Source organism: Silene latifolia, chromosome 11 (assembly GCF_048544455.1).
Source record: "Silene latifolia isolate original U9 population chromosome 11, ASM4854445v1, whole genome shotgun sequence".
In the NCBI taxonomy this organism is placed as follows: Eukaryota; Viridiplantae; Streptophyta; class Magnoliopsida; order Caryophyllales; family Caryophyllaceae; genus Silene; species Silene latifolia.
The window spans coordinates 198,290,649-198,308,825 of record NC_133536.1 but is presented as its reverse complement, the minus strand read 5'-3'; the positions used below and the strand labels follow the sequence as shown (position 1 = coordinate 198,308,825).

Sequence of the window (18,177 nt, the reverse complement as noted above, 5' to 3'; positions counted from 1 at the left end):
TTTTGAAAACCGTATCGTATATACGGAAATACGTATCGTACGGAAATTCGTTTAATTGAAACCGTATACCGTATCGTATCCGTATATTAAAACCGTTTCGTATATTTTTACTCAGTGAAAAATACACGGTTCACTAAAATTACTAGTAAGCATGTAACAATAAATTCTGCAAGAGTTTATTAATGATACGGTCATCCTATGAATAAGACTAATTATAAAAATATTCGTTGAGTTTTTTAACTTTATTATTAACATTTTTAAAAAAAATTAACGTGTTCAACAAATAAAATGCAATTATCATCCTCTTACAAAATAAATAAACACAACCCGTGATTTTTCACGGGTCTAACACTAGTATAACATATAAAAATACAATTCCATTTTCCCATAATATCTTCCAAACATTTCTTCCGTTTTTAGATGGAGATGGACCGTGGAGCTTACCCTTTTAAATTGTATTGAATCAATAACATGCCCTTCATACAAAAAAATTTTACAATTTCACATCTCTTCAATCTCAGGCCCCAATTCTAAATAATTACCCCCATGGCCATGGCCCCAATTCTATGACATTAAATTTCCCTGGAAAGAAGCCTGTTTAGTTGTTATATCTCCATGTTAAGCTTTTCCGAGCCTTACTACTTCATAGCTTACTGACACGTCACCTACAAAGAGATTCATTAACCAAAGAGAATATGACGTCGAGTCAAGTCAATAAAAAATCAACAAGACTTGTCAAAATATGACCCGGAAAACTGCTTTTTCATCAGTTCAGACTCGTAAAACTTGACCTATGACTCCAAATGACTGGTAAATTTAGGGTTTGAGTCAAGAATCAATTAAAACCTACTCATTTTCAACAAAAAGTTGAATAAAATTTGCAAAGGTATTCATAGGTATATACTACAGAGTGAGCTTATACGTGAACCAATAATCTATTCTTTTATGCATCATAAGGTGGTCAAGAAAAAAGGCCTGAGATTGCATTTTTTGTTCAAATTCGAACCCTAACCCAACCTTAGTCTATTGCGCCGACAAGAACCTTGCCTGTCTGTCCCGATTGATAGTCATAACTCATAATGCTCAACTACGTTCCTTTCAATCATAAACTTAACTAAAATTGAGCAAAGGAGTCATACCTGATACGATTTTTGAAAAGGAAGTCTACAGACTCGGGACTGTCAAGTTTCCTTTTAGCAGTTAAGCTCATTACGGCGCCATCTGCTAGCATACGCTGCACCACCCTAGCTATGTTTTTTGTGTCGTCAATCCCAAGGTGATGACTTCCCAACAATGGTATCTTGAGTTCATTCAACATGGTCCTCATTCCTGTGGCCTGGCAAAAGGCAACAGCAAATCAGCAAGAAAGAAGTGGGAAAACAGGATTAACATGACAAAAACAAAACTGGTGCATCTGAGTTTTAAACATGACCCTTATCTTAATAGAGTACAATCTTGCAGAATTGGAGAACGGGATCAAGTAATTACATTGTCTTTCAACACCATTATCCCACCAATGGAGGAGTAAGGGAGGTCAACTGTAGGCCAACATAAATGACCCATAATGAAAATTGCGTCAAATATTGTGTTGAATGATTTCTTACTTCACAACAAAAAGAAATGCAACAATCTATTGCTTTATACCATCAGAAATTCATAATTCAAATACCAAAGTAAGTGAGTCTTTCTCTCGATTAAAAATGATCCCTATTTTGCCAATTAAACATACTTATACGCTCCATAAATCAAGCTCAGGAATGTATAAATAACTGAGACCTGGAACTCACCCTTCGATTATAGAAGTTCAAGTAGATGTCCTTTAAGTTAATCCACTCGAAAAAATAAGGGGGTATCTTCATGCTACATACTTGACACTGCTGAGGAATTTTCGTTTTAATGTCCCAATTGCCACTGTAACAGTATAGGAAATTAAGAATTGTTACAATTTAAATCACAACCAGATACCTCAAACCAGGTAAGCTTGAGAAAATATCCACCTAAAAAGACAAATATAATATAGGGTGAAAAAACCTTCAATCAATTTGCCAGAAACTTGACCAATGTTGTGAATTTGCTAAACTTATCAGAGGTAAGTTTCAAATGACAAAAACACAGTCCTATAGCAGATTGGGTATGAAGAATTAAGTTTCAGGAGTAGTGGAATGAGCTACTTAGCCTCCAAACTAAAACTTCACCCTAAATTCTTGAAAAATAACCATGTCCTACCGTAGTACTATAGTCTAATCTAAAGCTTGTTGGTTCTGAATTATTCAGAAAGCAAAAGTCAATTAGTCAGCCTCACACTTTTGATAATTAACTCAAACGTACTACTGACATTAAATCAGTGAAATAAATTTACCTCATATTCTAAAATACTACATCTCCAATGAGTGAGTCGCAACAAGTCTTATCTTGGTTTCAACACCGAATAAGGCAACATCATCCCATAACTTATCAGGCTTTACAGTCAACAGTCTATAAATCTTGAGCACATATTCAAAGAAAACATGACAATATGAAATCTCTAAGAATAATAATTACTCCCTCCATTTTCCTATTTTCTTCCCATTTGTTTTTTGAGAGAAAAAGTTACCAAACGTTGACCGTAGATACAACAACAACAACAACATCAGAGCCTTAATCCCAAAATGAATTGGGGTCGGCTGACATGAATCATCCTTTAGAACTGTTCATGGGTGAACGCACGCCTCAAAATGCGACTAGAAAAGGGAAAACAAAACAAAAGGGAAGAGCGGAAATGTAATGCAATGTCAAGGTAAACTTACGGGTTTTAAAATCGAATTCCGGATTTCTTTTATAAAAACTTAAAATTTAAATCGAGAGAAAAGATTAAAATGCTTTTGAAAACCGAAATAGAATTAAGGATCCGGGATGCCTTAAAAGTAAACCAGGTAAAATATATAAGAAAGTGGTTGGTAAAAAAGTGTAATAAAGGAGAGAACAAATAGTTAAATTGTAAATTAAATAAAAAAAACACTAAATATGTCAAAAAAAAAACATCAAATACTAAAAATCCACATGTATCATTTCCCTCCATTGTGCCCTCTCCGTCACCATACTCTCCTCAAGCCCCAGAAATCTCATATCGTGCTCTATCACTCTCAACCATGTCTGTCTCGGTCTTCCTTTAGACATATTTAATTCTTGGAAAAAAAATATTAATACATAAAACTAAAATATTTATATTTATTATCTAAAAAATCTTTCACAAAAAATTATTTTCAAACAAAAAAAAGTACTATATACACAATTACACATCGAAAACTAGGGTCAAAGTTCAGTCTAGGAGACCGCGCAAAAGCAAATGGGAAAAAAATAGAAAAATGGAGAGAGTAAAAATAATAGGTTTTAAGTAAATGAATAACAGGTGAAGAGATCTCCTCAAGGATATCGAATAAGATCGGACGATATGGAGGAGTAAACTTGGAATGTATAAAAAGAAGAAAAACAAATTCTTATTTTTTTGCCTATGCCCTTCATTCCCAGAAGCAGGTTCACAAGGGAGAAACAGAACTTTTGGTATTAAGTTCGTACCTGTTGGCACTATCAGCCAGAAATTTTACAAGAAAGTTATTCCCACTATATCCTCTGTTTCTCATTATCTGTTGCCAACCAAGCAGGCAACAAGGCTACAAGCTAGGTTACTCAAATTTAGTAAGAACTAAGAAGTATCCCGCACGGTTCATGTTCAAGCATCGGGCTTGACTATATTTTCACGTGTTTTTCATTTAAAATGAGGTGTCCCAGTGTCATAGTGTTGAGATTTGGACCCTTCTACGCGAGCTAATATGACGAGTCAGGGTAACATAGGCAGCAAGTTAACGACCAGCATTTTGCTTGGTTAACTAAAATTATCATTAACACAGCATAGATGCCTTGTAAGTTGTAACTCTTCCGAGCATGCTTTTGACTTTTGACCTTACAGTGACAAGGTCACGAAGCCACGGAAACACACCCTCCCAATTATAAAACGAACTATGAACATCACAGTGTCTAACCCCAAATGACATTTCGCAAAAAAAAAAAAAAAAAAAAAAAGAATGACACTCACCAAGTTACAAAAGCAGCTCTGCGTAGTGGTCCACCGAGCTCCTTTTCCCACAACTGACGGCCAGTGATCCAGGCCTCAAATTCTTGAATGACTTCTCGAAATGGCATGGCCGTATCATGCCAAACACTACAAATTTAAAAAGACAAAAACAAACATAGGGTTAACTGTTTAGACAAAATTGCTGAAAGACTAATTGTCTTCCACTTAACTGTTTATCTTAACGAACAGTCCATTAATTTCTCAAATGACATGAAACTAAAGCCTGCCCATCTAAAGTTTTTAAATCTAAACAAAAATGAGATCCTTAATTAACCACAGTACATTGCTAAACAATCTAATATGTTGCCCCCAATCCACTAAAGAACGAAACTATCTGCACAACAAAGTCATGATTTTGCCATAAAGAGATCAACATCATGCTTTCAGGACATTTTAAGTTTCTATAAATTACAGCTTACCGAGAAACACCTAGTTTCCCATATTTGCCTTCAATATATTCTTCTATCCTTTTCTCGCTCATATTGGAAGGCCTAACAAACCTGCAACATGTGTAAAAAAAAAAATGTAATTAGCCACCAAAAACCAATCCGTAGGCCACAGCTCGCACAAGATCAAAAAAAGAGAGGTCAGTGATGTAACAACATTTATTTAATTTAATTATTTGTGATAATTAAAATTACTTTTACACTTGCAATATAGGAACAAACCTGTGGAAGAAATCGACAGCTTGCAATGTTTTGGCATCAATAATCAAAACAGGGAACTCCAGAATCTCAACTTTTCCTTCTAAATCGAGCACTAACAGGAAATCTATATCTTGTGGGCGTAACTTTTCAGATTTAGCAATTTCTTCTTCAAGTGGAACGGAGCAACTGTGATTGAATTTGTCTAAATGAGAAGGATCATCTATCTGCATTCAAACCATCTTTATGACTATTAAATTTATAGCAAATTGTGCATCACCGATTCACGGTGCTTCTAATATTGAAATTTGTGGTCAGACTATACAAATTTAATTTAGGCATTGTTTGGATGAGGGGATTTGGAGGGAAAGCAAGGGGAAGGGGAGAGAAGGTTACAAAATCCCTTGTTGGATAATATTTGGGATAGGAGGGGGAGGGGCTTGGAGGAATCCATTGTCCTTCCTCCAAGTCTAATCAAAATCCTTCCACCATAGGAATGATTTTGGAGGGAAAACTCCACTTCTCCATTCCCCCTCCCCTCCCTTTCCCTCCACTTTCGCTATCCAAACACACCCGGTCACCCCTAAACAACCAATTTGAATTTTCCACATACAGACAGAGTTTGATTCAGTACATCTGAACCCCTTATCTCACCATAGATAGGAGCTTTGAGACACTGTAGCAGTATTGTAAATATTGTGCATCTTATGAAGTGAGCTTGCAGTTTCTTGAAGGCAATTATCTTCTCATCACTGAGGAGCTCTGGTTGTTTTAGTCAAGGATTGAATACTCCCAAAATCAAGATTCTTAGCATAGATTGAACTTAGTCAATCCAACTTCTGGGCATATTGTTCATTTACTAGTAGGCCTGCACCAAATGGTTAGCTCCCTTACGACTAGGGTGTTTAGCATTTGTTAATTATATTTAGATGAAGTACTGCTACAATTTCCACAAGTGAAAAGTAAAAAAAATAATCCTCCTTAATTTCATAGCAAGAAAGCTCTTGAAAGGGCAAGTCTGACTTGAGACAGCTACCAGATCTTTATAAGATGATTGTTTTGAGAATAAACTCCCGCATTATAAGATATTATAGAGAGTGTTGCAATAACACTCAAAGATAAATGTGCGCGTTTCAGGGATTCGCCTAGTTGAGTTGTTGCTACTATAGAATAAGCCGCCACATCATTAATTATCATCAATGGTGCCAAAATAAAACTCCAGATATTAATTATTTCAACAGAAGTTGTTATTGACTCAAAATTGCAACATATACTCTCTAGTCTCTAGGGGATAGAAGTCGTGGAACTATCTATTACATTGAAGCTCAAATTCTTACATTTCCACGGCATTTCAAAAGAAACAACACAAATAATAGTATGCAACAACAGAAGAGAAGCATAATCAAGGAGCAAGCACTTTGCAAACATGGTTTCACCTAAAGGACTCCAAGTACGGCGGTTGAATATAAGCAACCTCAACCTAACAGTATAAAAAGGACGGTTTTCAGATAACCCGTGTCCTGCTTTGAGAACTACTCGGTACATCGAATGACCGCTACTTCACTAGAAAATCAAGCCTACATGACACCTTAAGAAAAGCAAAAAACTGGATAAGTAAGACGTTCCCACGATACCACACGACGTTAATATTTATCCCAAAACCTTTAACTAGTACGGAGAATACTATAGAATAATTCAGCTAGACATTTTATCAAACATTTGGCGTGCACAACAAATACCGTAAGACTAAAGCTTACCAAGGTACATTTGCCTTGTGTATAGTACAAGCACATGGGTTTCCAAGCGGGTTTGAGAGTTTGAAATGGGAAAGACGAAGAATGATCAGCTGAAGTATTCGATTGTTGGGAAGAAACGGAAGCTGAGAGAGTTAAGCTGCGTGTTGTGGTAATTTTTGGTATAATTGAAGAATAACTCAGTAGAGATATGGATGATGATAGAGACGAGTACATGAGTAGTGAATTCCTAGCGATAAATGCTCTGGAAAACGCCATTGTTGAAGCTCTGCTTTTCTCGATAAGACTAGTAATTATAACTGAACTAGAAGGAAAAAGGATCACTTATACTCTCTCCATACCACGCCAATTGTAACATTAACTTTTTCACACTTGTCGAGACACGTTTTGCAACATGAATATCTTTAGTTACACATTATTAAAAAATATAAAAATTTAATATTCTTATAACATTCATGACGATAAATCAAACAAGATCTCACATGACTATATTTTGTTTTATAGATTAAGAATAATATCGAAGATTCCCTACAACCATGAATAGTGCCGAGATTCTCAATGTTACCATTGGTGTGGTATGGAGGGAGGAGTAGTACCCAAAAGTTACTAACACGCCTAAAACGTCGCTATTTAAGACAGCCAAATTAACAATTTATTCTACCACAATACGTACTAATTAATACTAATTCTAAACTAGTAAAGTACTAGTAAGCAAAGAGATCGAATCCAAGAGAATGAGGGTTTTGCAATGGTGTATTCAATAGAGTAAGTAGAACAATTTTGACAAATTCAACGACAACAAGTATTTAAAAGGGGGGTTTTGGTTGGGGTTTCAATTGTAAGAGCAAGGCTAAATTCAAACAAGAGTGAGCAACAAGCAATTAAACAAGTGAGTTTTAAAATGGAAATTTATCAACTTAATTAAACTAGGTATCGCCTGACTACGTTTTTCTTCATTTATATTTCTGTCGTTATTTTTTTGTTGAAAATACTCGGTATTATTTTATGAAAGCTGTTTTGCTTGCCAAGCAATATTATGACTTTTATGAGCATCCTGTATTCCACTGTTCAGTCCTGTAACAACAGAGCAAGCTAAGAAATTTTGCCAAAACCGCGAGCTGGAGGGAAACGATGAGTGGCATCGCCAGCTAGGATGATTCAGTTTTTACGGGACAAGAATTCGTCAGATAAATTAATTACATGTTCAAATAATACGAACAGACGATGTAAGAAGACTAATGCTCAACTGTACACAAAAAAAAACATCTAACATCTACAAAGAATACAAGTTTTATTCAAGTACCAAGTAAAAATAAACTTGATCATTACAATTTAATCATGTATTCCATATATCAATTACAAAATCGAGTTAACCGAGTTACTATAACTTAATTACAAAAATCACAATGATCTTCACTAATCTTTGAGTAATTATAAAAATATCAAGAAAATTGGTGTATGTGATCAATAGCATAAGAATTCCGTGGCAGAAGCAACATCTTGGACGGTCGCTAGTCGATTGATCAACTGCAAGTCATCTTCAACAAATTTGATATCATTCAAATCAGAAATATCAATCATAAGATCATCAGTATCTTGAAACCCCAAATCGTCAACATTCAATCCATCATTGTAATCAATACAATCAGTTTTACCATCAAATCCGAACCCAAAATCAAGACTTTCAGACAAATTACTAAACCCTAATTTATTACCATCGTTGATCCCTTTACTGAACTTGAATTCAGTAACATCATCCACAAACCGCAAACTCGAGTCCGCCAAATTATTCCCTTGACAACAATCCCGAGCTTTATTACCTTCCTTGATCAAATTAATCCTCTGATTCACAGATTCAATTTTTGCCGCCAAAATTGAATTCAAATCATTCAACTCACCAAACCCTAAATTCTGAAGAAACTGATCATCATTCTTAGCGCGAGGGGGGTTAACTTCCTTGTTCCGATTCGGCTTCTTCTTCGCATAGTACTTGTCGATGACGGTAACAGGATCGGATCGAGAACACCATGTTTCTGGAATATTGGGCGAATCAGGATCGTAAAAGATCAACAAAACGTCGACGTCGCAAAGCGTGGAAAGTTCCTTAGCTCGTTTGAAGACGGTTGATTTTCTATGCAAATAATTTGCCGTCTTTTTACAAACCATTTTTTTTTAATTTGATTTGATTAGCAAGAAATATGATTTGATTAGCAAGAAATTTGATTTTGATTTTGATTTGATTAGCAAGAAATATGATTTGATTAGCAAGAAATAAGTTTGTTGTTTGTTTGTTCAACTGTGGAGGATTGATTGATGGTTGTTTATATAATCCTCGATAATATAGTCGGTTAAACTGTAACCCTAATTAGCGCTCCCGCGTTTTTGTTTCCCTCTTTTTTAAAATTTTACCGTTATTCTTATGGGAAGGCTAATTGTCCATCTAAGCTTTTAAGGATGTAAAAACAATAAGTAATAAAATACCCAATAATAAAATACCGATCCAAATGAATTACATACAATTGCTTAAATTTTATATGAGGTGTATCTAAACTTGTTAAACGATAGTTCGATCCAAAAAAAACGTATATCCAAATGAATTACATACAATTGCTTAATATATATTCCCTCACATTTTTTTTGGTGACGAGCGGTTTAATCCCTCCGGGCCCAGACATTCCGGCGTCACCATCTGGACTATGTAAACCACCCCAATTGGGGCCGCCGAGATAACGAATACACTTGCTAAATGGAGGGAGTATGTGTTTTGTTCTATATAAGATAACATTGCTCAAAGAAAATTTCATTGCTCAAAGAAAATTTGTTGACTGAAATAATAGAATCAGAGTTAATATTAGCATGATATAGGTATACTTTCTTTATCACTTTGCACAAGAATATGCTAGGGGAGTCGCAATATTCTCACAGGAATTCATAAACAATACCAATATAAGGACCCTTTTTCATAATCAGTACCAACATAATCAATAATTAGTAATCAATACCAAAATATTAACTTTTTTCTATGATAGGTACCAAGTCGCCTAAAAATCCAATCTTAACCTACTCAAAAAAGTCCTAAAAGCCATCATTCAACTACAAATCTCCACTCACCCACGTTCAAAATCCCTATCTTAAATGAAAGCACCTTTAAAGTAGGAAAAAAACTAGAGTAAGAAGGCGACTTGGTACCTATTGTAGAAAAAATTTAATATTTTGGTACTGATTATTAATTATTGATTATGTTGGTATTGAGTATGAAAAAGAGGACTAAAGTTGGTAGTGTTTATCAATTTACCCTATATTTTATGTATACTTTCTTTATAACTTTGCACAAGAATATGCTAGGGGAGTCGCAATATTCTCACAGGAATTCATATTATATTTTATGCATTCCCCTTTAGGCAGAATACACAAAACACAATAACTAGCTCCAACAGAAATCATATTATATGATATGCATTCCCCTTTAGGCAGAATACACAAGACATAATAACTACCTCCAAGTAAATAGATAAGGAAATTTCTCAAAAATAAATCACCTTTGGGCAGATAAATTTCCAAAATTATTACACTTGTATTTACTCAACCACTTACTCAAATTAACTTATACAACTTCCCCCTTTGGGCAGGAAATTATAGAAACTAATTTAAGAAGGAAAAACATTCCGGAATCCTTACGAATTATTTCAAAAATTGGCAAATAGCCCGCTTTGGCCAAGCCAACCACCACAAATTAAAATAATTCACCGGAACAATACCCATATATTTACATACATGCTATGTCCAGATACTAGATGAGCACCATGTTATTTGTCATTAAGCATTCGTTTTAAGTAAAATTATTGCGGGTCAAATAAGTACGTCAGTCATCAAAATCTAATAACAAAGTGTAAAGACACGGCTTAACTTCATTGTACATTACTATATTTTTCTTTACTAACAACAAGATTTATACAATATGATGATAACAACATGATTATAAACAGATCCGTCCGAAGAGGAAGAAAACGAGAAACGTTAGCAGTCCCCCAAGAGCATAAATACAAATAGAGGATTTAATCTATATAATACTATTAAAAGGGGAACTTAAAATGCCACGTCATAAATGCCACCTTACACTACCAAAAAGCCATGTCACTTACTACACATGCCATGTCAAATTTTAATATGACATGGCGAGTTAATGTGGTATAAATCATCAACTTATTATTATATGACATTAATTTAAATATATTTTTTTTCCAAAATTTATATATCTCTTTCAAATTTACATCAAAATTTCATAATTTATAATTAAAATTTACACCAAAGTTTACATCATTATTTCTAATTTTAAAAGTAAAAAAGAAAAAAAGAAAGAAATATTAAATGCAAATAGCATTACAAATATTATACTTTGGACTTTTAAGCTTGTAGATAAATTAAACAACAATTAAAATCAAAATTCATATTAAATTTTAAATTTCGACGTTTATTGTTAGAATATTTTAAGCAACAAATAAATATCACATAATTCTAATTTACTCCGTTTATTAAAAAAATAAATATTTTGTTGATATTAAGAGTAAATAATAACATATTTAACATTAAACAAGGTGACTTTTGTCAACAAAAAAATAAAAAATAAAATAAAAATTAAAGCAAACCTTTAACATTTCATTTCTCCTTGCTCCATATTTATGTTTATATTAAATTTGCTAATAATGAAAAAGAATGCTCAAAAGTCCTAAAACCTTACTACATAATTATTATATATATTAAATTTGATGATAATAATAAAAAGACACCCAAAAGTCATAACATGCATCCTCAATTGGATATAAATGTTCGATGTAAGACAACATTTGTGAGCCAAATTTCATGCCAATATTTTTTTGCCCTCATCGCCAATAAAATCGTAGTTGTATATGTAAATAGTCTTTTTTAAATCTTATCAGTATATCAACATCAAGGTAAGTGTATTAAGGTAAGGTACATGTATTAAGGTTTTAAATTAATAATTTAATAATTTATTTTTAAGTTCCATTGGTTATGAAATGCACATCACGTTTTAAAACTTTCTTATGTAGGAACTATCAAGATTTGTGGTAGGTAAATGTATTAAGGTTTTAAAATAATAATTCATTTATTTGTTTTTAAGTTCAATTGGTTGCTCATCACTTTTTAAAACTTTCTTATGTAGGAACTATCAAGATTTGTGGTATTGTGCTATTCGAAGGTAAATAAATATACTTACATCTTTATGGCTCAATGCCCTTTTTCTATTATTATTTAAATAAAAACTTAAATTAATAACGATAAGATTAATATCACGTAAATCAAATTTCACCATTTTATTTCTTATTAATTACTCGATGGATTTTGTCCTTTTTTTTTCCCTATAGATGGTTCATTGGAGAAAAAATACTATATGGAGAAAGAAAATATTAGAATTGCTTAAACAACTACTCCCTTCATTCCACTCAATACTATATTATAAACTAACTACAAGATTGACTATAAGTTTTTGACGGAAGACAACATTTGTGAGACAACATTTAAGTAAATATTTTTGTACCGCTATCGCGAAAAGAATTGTATATGTCACTAACTTTTTTTTTTTTATCATTGTATCAGCATCAAGGTAAATGTATTAAAGTTTTAAATTAAGAATTCATTTATTTATTTATTTTCCATTGGTTATGAAGTACATCACATTTTTATCCTCGCATATTTGTTGTTTATTTCTTATTTAGGGATATTGAGATTTGTGGTGTTGTGCTATTCAAAGGTAAATATACTTACATCTTTAGACTCAATGTCATCTTTCTTCCATTATTTAAGAGAAACTTAAATTAATAACAAAAATTAATGACTAAGTGATTTTTTTTTATGTAGGGATGGTTTATTGAAGAAAGAAGACTAAGAAGAGAAATATTAGAATTACTTAAACAAATACTCTATTCATTCGACTCAATACTATATTATAAACTAACTATAAGATTGACAACATGAATATAAATGACTAATTGTTTTTAGGTTCATAAAAAAAATTAGTATTTCAAAAACTTTCAAATGTATGCTTTATTTTGATATGTGTTGTTTTTTAATCATCATTTTTCCTTAGAAAAATAACACTCATAGAATGAAATTAAATTTGCGAGGATCTCAATCTTATTGACATGGATAATAGGTAACATAAATAATGGAGTGAAAAGCCCAAAAATTATCATTTAAGAAAGGAGTTAGATGTTAAATTAGTGAGGTGAATTAATTATCAATTATTAATAACTATAAAGATGAGAGAAATCTAAAAAGTTTATTTACATCTACATTATTCTTTTGTACACCTTAAATTTAATTTTCATTTTCTTTAATTATACACATGAGACACATGCCTATTCAAAATGGCTTTTGATAGAAAACATGATTGAGTGGAATGCTTAGTTTATCTATTTTGAAGTATACGGTTGAATCCCCAACGTGGAAAATTTGGAGAAATGTCAAAGCACATTTTTGCTTAATATTGTTTAATGGAGGAAGTATAGGGACTTAATGATCCAATTATTACGAGTTGCTCCTTTCAAATTCTTAGTTCCGCAATTTATTATAGTACTAGCTACAATATTATGGGTGCTGTGAAATGTTAGTTTTTGTCACAACAGTTCTAATCGTGTGTTTTATATTAATTTCGGATTTGTTGATAAAATTTTAATATCTAATTAGTGAGGGTGTTGCATGTTTGGCGATCTTTGTTTGATAATATTATGGTTTCATGTAATGTGATTATGCGAATATCTATATTATTAATTGATTTTAATCAGCTTCCATTGAGTTACTTGTTTTTTTCGATTATGCGAATACTGTATTATTAATTGATTTTAATCAGCTTCTATTTGCGCATATTTGACATATCACAAAGCACGTAAAAGGATTTGAGTAACACCACTTACCATTTAAAACCCTCATAAAAGAACGTCAAATAATGACATGGTTTTGATAAAAGTATTTACTATATAACACTTTAGTTTCTGATTTTACATAAAACTATTGTACAAAAAAACTAATTTGTCTTGATTTTATAGAAGTCTTAAAACATGAAATCATATTGTAGAATGTTATGATTTGATTCACTAAAAATATCATAGTAAAAAACAAAAGATCCCGTGAATTTCACGGGTCACAAAACTAGTTATTCTTTAGTTATCACTAATAATAATTTGTACCTATTACATTACACGATTAGTACAATTTTTTCTTTAATTTGTAAAATGTTCAATCAATAAACTTATTGAGAAACCGTCTTACTCATAGATTAAAATGGTAAAATGTGATGATTATCGGTACCGTAAAATACGAGTAATAGTTTCAATTTGTTTTATGCATGATGTTAATGTTGGTAACTTATGTATCAAATTTCTTGATTATTATTGCCTAGACTCAGTGGTGGAGCGAGGGGGGAGGGAGCTAGCAGGGGCGGTCATCCATGCTAAAGTTTGAAAATTGAGAAAATTTTAGTTAAAATTTTCGAATTTTTTCGAGGCTCCCTTAATATAACCCTTTTGCCCATGACTTAAAATCCTGGCTCCGCCACTCCCTGGTCTGGTCTATGAGCCTTCAAAATTCAAATAATGTTGCTATGGGATTGTTTTGGAATGAGCATCAAGTGTATAGCACCGTAGCACGGTCACCGTATCCTTTCAAATTATAAATATCAATATTGAGATGGAGGTTTTGTCCCAAATTAAGTTTCGAGGTAATAGTCGATATTAAATAGTCCATCTCAAATTCTCAATACAAGCATTGTCTTGGAGGTACGGTATATCGCAGGTTCCCTCACTTCTTGTTATAGTCGTATGGTTGACAAACGACAATAAGAATACGTGCTTGGTTACTCATTTGAAATAACTTAACTGTGTGTAATGATTTTATATTAATGATTGGGACGGAAAGAGTAGATAATTACGGAGTATAAGGATATATTACAATGAAGAGAAGTGACGTTGCTTAATATTCCATCATTGATTACTTGCTTTGGTTATGTAGTTATCAAGCTTGTTTGATCACCATGGACAGCACTTATATACCGACAATTCATATACAATCTCCTTCTTAACCCCCGTTGATCCCCGACTTGAATTGCTGATGTATTTTAACTCCAGTCTTCTCCACAAACCGGAAATAAGCATCTCGCCAACTCTTCTTTATCACTAAAGTTCCAACCACAACCCAAAATCCAGTACCAACACCGAACATTATGATTGTGTAGAACCACATACGTTCACGTTTATCATCTTCGTCTTCTTCATCTTCTGTAGTACTAGGAGGCACATTTCTGCATTTTTTGGGCAGGGGAGGCCCACATAGGCCGGGATTGCCTGCATATATAGACGGGTCAATAAGAGTTTGAAGTTGATTACCGGTTGGAATTGGCCCGTGGAGGTTGTTATTTGACAAATTCAAGCTGACTATCCATGGTATGGCAGACAAGCTTTGTGGTATAATACCGGAGATTTGGTTATTTGACAGGTCCAACGATTCTAGCATTTTCAGGTTGCCTATTTTTGCAGGAATGCCTCCTGTAAGATGATTATTTGACAAGTTTAATCCCTCCAGTTTGGATATATTTGTGAGCTCCTCGGGTATTGTGCCGACTAAATGATTGCTCGAGAGATCAATGAGGGAATGAGCTCCATTACCAGCGACCGTCTCCATTATTCCTTTGATGATTTCCGCAATTTCTACACCGGTCTGGCTGATTAACCCTCCTGCATCACTGTCAAATTGTATGGAGCCTAAACAGTGAGGGATTTGTCCTGTCAAGCTATTTTGTGCGAGTTCCAATACTCGAAGAGATCTGAATTGGCACAACTGTGAACGGATGGGTCCGGTAAAGTTATTCCCTCTCAGACTAAGGATTTTTAAAGAAGCATCCGGGTATACATCTCCAACCTGTATTTCTCCAGACAACATATTGTCGTCAAGGTCAAGAACGTTTAAGACGTTTTTACCTGTCAAAAGGGAGGAAACATTCTCCCCTTCGAACACTGCTCCAGATAGTTTATTTGCGGACAAAATTATCACATTAATTGTTTCTAGATGACTCAACCAATGAGGTATTGATCCCGTTAGAGAGTTGTTGTGAAGGTCGAGCAACCACAAATTACAGCCGTCACAGACAATATGTTGCGGCAAGGATCCTATCAGAAAATTACCGTGAGAAATTTATTGTAAAAATAAGACGAGTGTCTCAGTCAGTTATTTATGCAAAAAAAAGTTGGTATAAATAATAGAAGCTCGATATCTAACCTGTTAGTTGATTGCCAGAAACCTGTAATGTCTGAAAGCGGCTTATGTTCCAAAGCCATCCAGGCAACTCTCCATAGATGCCAGTATAAGAAAGATCCAACTGTTCAATCCGAGTTTGGTTCATTAACCACGGGGGAAACACCGTGTTTATTTCACAAGAATGGGCTTTAAACACTTCAAGGGTAAAGGAAGGTCGCGGGTTAAAAGTCAGGTTGAGACTGATATGGTTGAAACTCGCATCCAGGAAAGACAATTTAGAGAGGTTACCGATGCCAGAGAGGGTACCGGTTATGGAGTTTGATGATATATCTAGGTGCTCTATCTTGGCTAAGCGTTCTACAAAATCTGGGATCGATCCATTTAACCTATTTAGTGATAAATCTAAGTATTCCAAAGCTGACAGTTTCCCAAGCGATGCCGGAATTTCACCTTGAAAACCATTGTTTGAAAGATCAAGGTACTGCAAGTTTGTGAGTTGTCCCAACAAAGAGGGCAAACTACCATCTAAGTTGTTATCGAGTAAATTTAAGTATTCTATATCATAAGACGGACAGATAGAAGAATTTGGTGTCGGGTCTAAGATACCTCCTTGGACAATGGCATTGTCGGACAAATCCAAATAGTTGAAGTTGCATGGATTTCCCATAATCTCCCATAGCCCTCCCTCCACAAAGCTAATGTTGTTTGAACGCATCTTAAGAACTTGAAGGTCCGTCATGTTTCTGAGCCAGAGCGGAATTGAACCATTGAAACCGTTATAGCTAAGAATAAGTTTTCGCAGGGAAACCATATGTTTGAAAATGGACGGAAGAGGGCCGTCAAGATTGTTATGGCTAAGATCAAGGTGTTGAAGGTGTTGAAAGTATGAAGTCGAAGTATAATTCATGAGAGCCTCTGATAAATGAGTATTCGGTAGTTGACATGCTGCTAGACTAATGAGTGACAACGAAGGAAGACTTACAAGCACTTGAAAAGTGTCGTGTGCTTCAGACATGATGCAACTGCCCATGTCAAGAAATCGCAGTTTCGAAAGACCAGATGCCCAACCGAGGCTTTGAGTGTACAAACCACCAAATCCATTACACAGAAAAGGAACATGAAGATCAAGGAACTTCAAATGGGTGAGATTACCAAGTTGAGGAGGAACAGGGCCCGCAAAGCCACCTCGAGAGAGATCTAGATGTCTCAAGTGCCGCATGGATCCTATGAATTCTGGAATCTGACTTCCGTTGAAATCATTCCCGGCTAAGTTCAAGTAACGTAAGAACTTAAGCTCGATAAAAGCAGGACTGAGCCCCGAAGACACCATGGAACTTTCAGAAAAACATACGTCATTGGATGACGGATTTTGTCGGAGATTTAGTTTAATGACATTGCCTGTGACATTGTCACATTTCACTCCTACCCATTGACAACAATCGTCACCAACCCATGACGAAAGACGATTCATAGGATCCTTGCTAAAGCTGTTTTTTATCATTATTAACGCGTCTTGTTCGTTTTTTTTGCATTTCAGCAAGCTCGCGGATTTAGATGAGTAGATCATCAGCAAAAATACTAATGCCACTACCAAGTATGATTTCCTCATCGTACTATTTATTTATGTTTTTCTATGATTTCCTCATCGTACTATTTATTTATGTTTTTGTATGATTTCCTCATCATATATAGAAACACAAAGTGGACTGACTAATTCAAGGTCTTCTGCCCTTCCAAATACCTTTCTACGTTGCAATGTCATTCTAGCCATCCAATCTATCTGTTGCTATTTGTATTTATCTTCAATAATTTTCCACACATTTTTCAGGAACGGTCCTATGAATGAAATAACACTTTTTGGCCAAACACATAATTATTTAAAAGCTAAAACGGAATTTCTCAAAAGCCAGAAAACTATCATTTTGCTCATAAAAATAGAAGCAGTAATTTATTGCTTCTGCTTTTGAAAAACACTTTTAAAAAATTAAGCTTAAAAAACAAAAACTCATTTTTTACAAGTTAGCTCAAACATGCTCTAAGTTGTTTTCACAAATCGCAACAAATTTTATTTTCCAACACGTATAATTGCAGAAACTAATGGTTATACTTGAATTTGTCAATGGCCGTCGTAAAATAAGGAGGAGAAAAAGGATTACGCATCTGAGGTAGTACCTCAGACTTTGTATTTTTTGAGCATATACACATTTTTTCTGAGCATATTACCATTTATAAATATAGTTTTGAGCAATATTATATTTTTTTAGTGTAATGTTTTAAGTAAATGTGCTCAAAAACTTTATACTAAAACAAAACTCAAAAACTTTAAAATAAAACTCGGAAAATAAATAATAAGAGGTACTACCTCAGAGGCTCAGATGTCTTTAAATTGTGGCCATTAGTG

General features: G+C 33.9%; 2 protein-coding genes and 1 long non-coding RNA gene across 3 annotated transcripts; 1 reads left to right on the top strand and 2 right to left on the bottom strand.

Annotated features, from left to right (window-relative positions):
* Positions 1–209: 209 nt before the first annotated feature.
* On the bottom strand, positions 210–6,834 carry LOC141612269 (putative exonuclease domain-containing protein At3g15140). Its single transcript, XM_074431006.1, has 7 exons — positions 6,513–6,834; positions 4,780–4,982; positions 4,531–4,611; positions 4,073–4,198; positions 1,788–1,911; positions 1,140–1,336; positions 210–665 (listed from the first exon to the last, which is right to left on the bottom strand). Exons 1-7 carry the CDS (start codon positions 6,765–6,767, stop codon positions 662–664), a joined length of 990 nt encoding a protein of 329 aa, XP_074287107.1. The 5' UTR covers positions 6,768–6,834; the 3' UTR covers positions 210–661.
* Positions 6,835–11,615: 4,781 nt separating this feature from the next.
* Positions 11,616–12,497, top strand: LOC141615296 (uncharacterized). Its single transcript, XR_012529785.1, has 3 exons — positions 11,616–11,727; positions 12,245–12,279; positions 12,387–12,497. It is a non-coding gene; the product is annotated as an uncharacterized LOC141615296 (long non-coding RNA).
* A 1,921-nt stretch (positions 12,498–14,418) lies between these two features.
* Positions 14,419–17,432, bottom strand: LOC141615295 (receptor-like protein EIX2). The gene is made up of 2 exons (XM_074433705.1): positions 15,798–17,432; positions 14,419–15,688 (listed from the first exon to the last, which is right to left on the bottom strand). The coding sequence occupies exons 1-2, from the start codon at positions 17,383–17,385 to the stop codon at positions 14,601–14,603; spliced, it is 2,676 nt and encodes an 891-aa protein (XP_074289806.1). The 5' UTR covers positions 17,386–17,432; the 3' UTR covers positions 14,419–14,600.
* Positions 17,433–18,177: the final 745 nt, after the last annotated feature.

Coding starts and splice junctions, on each gene's coding strand:
- LOC141612269 (XM_074431006.1), bottom strand. CDS start 6,767: ATGGCGTTTTCCAGAGCATTTATCGCTAGGAATTCACTACTCATGTAC. Junction 4,612..4,779: donor GCTGTCGATTTCTTCCACAG/GTTTGTTCCTAT, acceptor CACATGTTGCAG/GTTTGTTAGGCCTTCCAATA. Junction 4,199..4,530: donor GGGAAACTAGGTGTTTCTCG/GTAAGCTGTAAT, acceptor TTAAATTTGTAG/TGTTTGGCATGATACGGCCA.
- LOC141615295 (XM_074433705.1), bottom strand. CDS start 17,385: ATGAGGAAATCATACTTGGTAGTGGCATTAGTATTTTTGCTGATGATC. Junction 15,689..15,797: donor TTCTGGCAATCAACTAACAG/GTTAGATATCGA, acceptor ATTTTCTGATAG/GATCCTTGCCGCAACATATT.